Genomic DNA, 6,712 nt, shown 5'->3' on the forward strand with positions numbered 1-6,712 from the left:
GGGGGGGGGTGCGGGGAGGCCCTGCTGGGGAAGGCCGGTCCGCTGGGGCACGGTGAATCGGGGCTTTCCCAGTTATCCAGACCCAAGGCCGGAAGCCACGTGGGCGGCGGGGGCACGAAGCAGGGAGCTGGTCTGGAAACTGCGCTGGCTGCACCGGGCGGGGGGCTCGGTGGTGAGGCCTCAGGGAGAAGCCAGGCCTGGCCTCCTGTCTCTGCGGCTGCTGCTTAGAGAGCCACACGTTCGGGGAGAGTCTCCACTGTCCCAGGCCCTCTCCGTACCCTCCAGGGCTGGGCCGCTTCGCATCTGGTCTCTGCTGCCTGACATGGCAGGGGTGTCATCAGAAAGTGGGGAGCCTGCCAGTAAAATCCTTCCCCCTTTCTGACGGCCCAACCGCACTCTTCGCTCCTCTCACTCTTCCCTTGTCTCGGGTTTTAACCCCCCCCCGTGCCCCCGCTCCCCCTGCCCGGACTCACCGCTTGGGCTCATGCCCCAGCTCGAGTGCAAGGCAAACCAGGCAAAGAGTTCCTGTCCCTTCCAGGCTTCCGTGCAGGGGTGGGCCAGGCCGAACGAGGCGAGGAGGAGGCCCGGCTGTCCTGACAGAAAACGGGCCTTCTCCGGAGGGGGTGAGGAGGCAGGGGCAGCCCAGCGGTGGGGTGTGTGGATCCAACGACAGACAGCACATAAGTGGCTGGGATAAAGGACCGTTAACCTCAGGTCCGTTCTGAGGATCTATGTCCGAGGGGCCAGGACGGAGCCGTGGCCCCCATGTCTGTGCTGGAGTCCGCGCGGGCCCCTCCTCCGCCTGCACCCAGTGCCTCGCACGGCACCTCACGCGGTGTCTGTTGCAATGCTGCCCTGTCCCGTCCTAGGGAGCTGTCCCACGACGGAGATGTCTCGTGCCGTGGGGGCCAGCGAGTGTGGTGACCACCAGCCACCCGTACGCACTGGAGGTGTGGCTGGTCTGGCTGGGAAACTTCGTTTATTTCAGATGTGGATTTAAACAGATACTTGTAGCTGCGACGTTAGCGCAGGTCTGGGCTCTAGGACACCTCGGCTTCCCCGAGATGTAGCTGCCACACAGACGGCGCTGTGTGCCGCCAGGGAGGCAGCGGGAAGGCTTGATGTTCGTATGCTGCGGAAAGCGGTCGTCGTCCGTGGATTCTAGAACCCTTACTGTGTGCTGAACTGCGCTGGGCGCCCGGCGGGGGGCGGGCCGGCGGCATCGAGGGAGGCGGGTGATTTGAAGACAGCCGGCAGCGCGCACTCAGTCTGGCTTGCAGATGCGGTCACAGGCCGTGCGGCAGGAGGGACATCTGGAGAGCAGGCACCGTGCGGGCAAACGCGGGAGCTGGAAACCAGAGCAGGGGAAGGGTTGTGGCAAAGAGCAGAGGCTGAGATTTAGATGGAGTGAGCCTCGCCTTTGCGGGCCCTGCAGCCTCCCCGCCTCCACCAGCAGTCTGATGTGGACCCCTGGCGCAGTGGGGGCCGGGAGGACTTCCTGCGCCATGCCTCGGCCACGCCCAGCTGGAAGGACGCACAGCCTGCCCCGCCCCGCGCTCCGCACTGAGGCTCCCGGAGGTCCCTGCGGCCACACAACATGGTGGATCGGCCTTTCGGCTGACAGCTGCTGCGTGGTGGGCAGTGGTGGGCAGTGGTGGGCAGTGCCGCCCTCGCCAGCACGACTGCCTTTCTTTAACCGACCACCCTGTGTCCTGTCTAGTTCACGTCTTGTTTTGTTCTCTGTGTCACATCCTCCTTTCGTGCGTCGCTCTCTCCGGGGCCCCGTGCTCTCCTCTCACTTGGTGTCCTCTCTCTGATCCAAAGATCAACGAGTAAAAAGCAGTCTCATATGTCCAGGTCAGAGGGGCGCCTGGATGGGGGCAGGGGTAGACCCCCGTCTTTTAACTTTGAAAGTTCTTTGGCTGTACGTGGTACTTGGAGAGCTGGCTCCTTCTCGGGACTCAGAACTGAAAGGCTGCGGGAGTTCCCGGCCCCAGCCCTGCACCCGGCCACCCGGGCTCCTTCCTCAGAGGCAGCCAGGGCTTGTGTGTTTTTGTTCCCCCCAAAGGTGTCTTATGTGCATATGTGAGCAGGTGTGTAAACATATGCAAAGAAATCATCCCCTGCTCTGCTCTTTGCAGCCCACTCTTCCCTGTGCACGTGAACCTGCGCCTTACCCTCGTCACTCAGCACCTCCCAGAGGCCATTCCTTTCAGCTGAGGGCCTTCCCGTCACACGCAGCCTAGCGCCCTGCCGTCACACTGCCCCGCTGACACACTGTGGTTTACTCAGCCAGACACCGTATGAACCTTTACATCAAGTCGGGGCTTCGCCTCTGCACCTGGCGCCCCCGCTAATGACCTGCCAGGGCACGTGCGGGGAGACCCCCGCAGGGGCAGCAGGTCACTTTCCCCAAGCAGGAGGGCGTGGCAGTGACCGAACTTGTCCTGCTCCTGTTGAAGAGAAGACCGGGCAATAAGTCTTGTCTGGTGACCTGCGGCACCTTGAGGCGTGAGCGTCTCACTTAACATGTGCTGAGTCGGGCGCCTCCGGCCGGCTGCAGGCAGGGGCTGGGCGTGGGCCGGACTCCTCCCGGAGCCCAGGGGGGCCTTCTCAGGGGCTCGGCCGCTGCTCTCCCCTTCCCTTCTAGAGACGCGTATGCTGGTCCCCCCGCCCCAGGTTCGTCCCAGCTCCCCTCCTGGCAGGGACGAGACAGAGCCCGAGGTGGGGAGGCTCTCCTCTGCCCCCCTCCGCGCCCCCCCCCCCCGTCTCCCTGTCGCCCACAAATCACCGCCTGACACTAACCAGCCTTTTGTTCTCTCCTGTCTCTCTCTTGCGTTCGTTTCCCTGCTGCTTCGCTCTGTTCCGTCAGCCCCATTGCTGCCTGGTAAGACCCGCAAGCGCGTGTGTCCGAGCACAGCCTGTTCTTGCTGCTCTTTCCTTGTCTCCGACTCCAGGAAGGGCTGGCGCCCTTCGCGCCGTGCTGGGTGTGAAGGAGACCGCGCTTGCCCTGCCGGCCCAGGATTCCAAATAGGTGGTGTTGCCACTCGTGTAGACATGGCTAATCTCCCACCAGATTAAGCGGGTTACGGGCCGAGAGGGCTGGCCTCTCTTTACCCAAGACTCGGGGCCCTTCTCACAGCTGCAGCTGGTGCCTCCCCGCTCACCACGTGCTGTCCTTGCCCTGCAGGTTAAGCAGCCTGTCTTTGGGAGACCCGGCGCCCGGACGCAGGCCTTCTTCCCACCTCCGCCGGCCCTCTGACGCCTCTGACGCCTCTGACACAGCAGGTAACCGGGGGCGCGGACGCACGCGGGTCTTCCCGGCACAAAGCCACCCTCCCGGTGCCTGTCAGGCCCTGCAGCTCCCGCTCATACAAGTTCTCGCGTCTGTCCACGCACCAGCCAGGTACCCACAGAGCAGGGAGCTGACCACAGCGGGCCCCGGACACTCGCCCAAGCGCTTAGGCCCAGGAGGGACCCTGCCCAAGTGCAGAGGCCCGGAGGGGTCAGAAGCGGGGCCCAGAGTCTGTTGGGCTTTAACAGCAGAGCCAGGTGGGCACACGAGCGTGGTGTGCGGGGTCCAGTGCGTGGGGTGTGGGGTGTGGGGCACGGTGTCTGGTGCGCGCCCATGCGGGCGGGGACACTTGGCACTTTCTCTTCCTCTGCGTTCCATGGGCGGATGTGGGCAGATGTGCGTGAGAGAGGCACAGGCTCTCTCTCCCCCGCACCTTCCCCGGATCTGACGAGGGGCCCGCCCCAGGTGCCCCTCGTGAGCCGCCCCGTGCTGCCCTCGCCGGGCGGGGTTCCACAGCAGATGCCCCCCTCGGGCTTCAGTCACAGGGCTGTGCCCCCGTCCTGCCCCCTCTTTGGCCAGCCTTCCCCGACAGACGCCTCAGTGCCCGGAGAAGGGTGACTTCTCACCCGGGTCACACGGAGGCTTCCGAGTTTCCGCGGCTCCTAAGGGAGCCGTCCCGTCGTCCTGGTTTTGCTCAGGGAATGTCTGGGGCATCTGGTCGGTCTGGACAGGCTCTCTGCGGGAAGACGAGCTGGGGCTTTCCCGGCAGGGCCGGCACCCGGTGACCCTTCTCCCTGTCACCCCTCGTCAGGCCTTGTCCAGCGCTGTGTCATCATTCAGAAGGACCAGCATGGCTTCGGCTTCACCGTCAGCGGGGACCGCGTCGTCCTGGTGCAGTCCGTGCGGCCAGGTGAGTGCTGCGGCCTGGTACCCCGGACGCCACGCAGTTAGCAGCCATGCACGTGACCTGCCGCGTGATCGGAGGACGTGCGTGTGCCCCCTGGAGGCGTGGGAGTGAATTACTATGAGCTGGTCCCCCGGGGCGGCCGGGGAGGGCTCCCCCGTGCCGTGAGACAGAACCGTAGGGGTCACACCTCACGCGCCCTTCCCATGCGGGGGTGGGGGAGGCAAGCACGCAGAGCGGCTCCCGGTCTGTCAGGCAGATGCTCCTTGCTGCCCGAGGGAGGCCCTCGTGGCTGGGTCAGCGGGGCCAGCAGATGCCGTGGGGGTGGCCAGAGCCCCCCGTCTTCGTACTTGCCCGCAGCACCCTACAGTTGGGGCCGGTGGCCGGCCGAGCCGTTGACTAGGAAAGGACCAGAGAAGCGGCATGTGCCGACGGCCCGGGAGGCGGTGGCATGGGGAAGGGTGTTCAGGCAGGTCTCCGTCGAAGCCTCCCCGGAGGCAGCAGGGTTTTGGGAGGAGAAAGAGGGGAAGGACAGGCGCCGGCCGGGGGGGTCGGTGGGAACGGAGCAGAGCGGGAGGGCACGTGAGCAGCACGGTCGAGCCACCAGTTTCGAGTGGAGGAGCCGCCAGCGCTCAGCCTGTCATCCGCCGGGCAGTGGAGCCGTGCTGCCGGGTGACCCAGGCTGCAGCTGCAAACAGGAAGGATGTACGGGCGGGGACGTATAAACCCATGTCCCTAAGAGGGGCGAGCCTCAGTGTGGCCGAGGGGGTGGCGCTGGTGACACGGAGAGTCTCAGCTCGGGAGACCAGCTTACCGCAGAGGCCCCGCGGGCCCCGGCCCCACCGCCAGTAAAGCAGGCGTCGCAGATAGCGGGTCCTAGCCACCTTCGGCTTCCCCAGCACATGGAAGTCACGCTCGCGCTGCACCTGCACCTCGGGCACCTCGTCGCAGGAGCTGGCGGCTGGGCAGCGGCTCGTGGTCTTTGCTGGGGGCTCTGCGTCGAAGTTGGTGGCTGCCGGCCAGCCGGGTGGTGGTCGCCGAAGCCCGGGGGGCTGTGGCCGTTCCCTAAGATGAGGTGATGACGTTTGCCGCGTCAAGTGACTCTTCCTCTTCGGAATGGTTTTCGTGCCCCGCGGGCTGCTGTTGGGCAGTGTTTTACCCCCAGCACAACATTCAGAACTGGACTCGGTCCTCTCAAACCCGCTGCTGCTCCGTCAGCTGGCTTACGGGATGGTCTCAGTCCTTTGTTGTCACGTCAGTCGCCGCGGCGTCCTCGCCAGGACTAGATTCCATCTCAGGAAACCGTTTTCTCCGCTCCTCGCTGAGAAGCCCCGAGCAGGTTTTATCCTGAGCTCGCAGCCATTCCGCCCTGTCTCCGGGCCGCACTGGTGCTTCTGCCTCGCGCACGTCTGGAGCCCTCGGGGCCGTCGTGGAGGCTGCCGTCGCTCCTTCCCGCTCCTGTGAGCGTCGATGCTTCGACCTCTTCCCACGGACCATGAGGGTCCCGAGTGGCAACTAGACTGAGGAATCCTTTCCAGAGGCTTTTGGTTCGCTTTGTCCAGACCATCAGCAGAATCATTATCCGTGGCAGCCAGAGCCTCACAAAGTGCATTTGTCAAATCATAAGACTCAGAAGTCGAAATGATTCCTGGATGCGGGAGCTGTGGAACCGTTGTGGGGTCAGCAGTCCTGACGGGGACACGAGTCCCTGTCAGGGCACTTGGGTGACAGGTCCGGCTCCAGGAGCCGAGATACTTCTGTTTGCTTGGTTGTTGTTTTTTTTTAGTTCTTTTTTTCTTTTTAATTTTTTTCTAATGGTTTATTTATTAACTTTTTTCTTTTTTTTTCTTTTTTTTGAGAGCGAGAGAGATGGTGTGAGCAGGGGAGGGTCACAGAGAGAGAGGGAGATACAGAATCCAAAGCAGGCTTCAGGCTCTGAGCCCAATGGGGGCTCGAACCCACAAACCGTGAGATCGTGACCTGAGCTAAAGTCGGACACTTAACCGACTGAGCCGCCCAGGCGCCCCATTTTATTTTTAATTCTTTAATGTTTGTTTATTTTTGAGAGAGAGCATGCACACTTGGGGGAGGGACAGAGAGAGAGAGGGAGACGCAGAATCCAATGCAGGCTCCAGACTAAGCTGTCAGCACAGATCCTGACATGGGGCTCCAGCCCATGGACCGTGAGATCATGACCTGAGCCGAAGTCAGACGCTCAACCGACTGAGCCCCTCAGGCTCCCTGGAGCAGTAATATTGTGAAGGAAATCTTTCCTTCCTGCACCGCAGGTCTCAGCAGTGGACGTAGGACATGCAGTCCCCGTGTTGTCAGCAGACGTGCTGCCACCCAGCTCTGCTGTTCCGCTCCTCGGGCACAGGCGGTACACTTAGCGGAATCCTCTAGGGCCCAGGACTTGGGAATGGTCCGCGGCTTCGGCTCACAGTCACCAGCTGCATCGGCCCCTAACGAGTCAGTCTGTCCTCTGAAGCCCGGGAACCAGGCACGGACGCCCC

The 6,712-nt window shown here is 63.4% G+C and overlaps 1 protein-coding gene across 1 annotated transcript in view; it reads left to right on the top strand.

Moving 5' to 3' along the window:
* ARHGEF11 (Rho guanine nucleotide exchange factor 11) overlaps window positions 1-6,712 on the top strand; it is a 69,980-nt gene that overhangs the window by 25,032 nt on the left and 38,236 nt on the right. The window contains exons 2-4 of the mRNA XM_029935941.1: window positions 2,873-2,887; window positions 3,191-3,288; window positions 4,107-4,205. Coding sequence (XP_029791801.1) covers window positions 2,873-2,887; window positions 3,191-3,288; window positions 4,107-4,205 — 212 coding nt within the window. The remainder of the gene's footprint in view (window positions 1-2,872; window positions 2,888-3,190; window positions 3,289-4,106; window positions 4,206-6,712) is intronic.

Source organism: Suricata suricatta, chromosome 3, assembly GCF_006229205.1.
Source record: "Suricata suricatta isolate VVHF042 chromosome 3, meerkat_22Aug2017_6uvM2_HiC, whole genome shotgun sequence".
In the NCBI taxonomy this organism is placed as follows: domain Eukaryota; kingdom Metazoa; phylum Chordata; class Mammalia; order Carnivora; family Herpestidae; genus Suricata; species Suricata suricatta.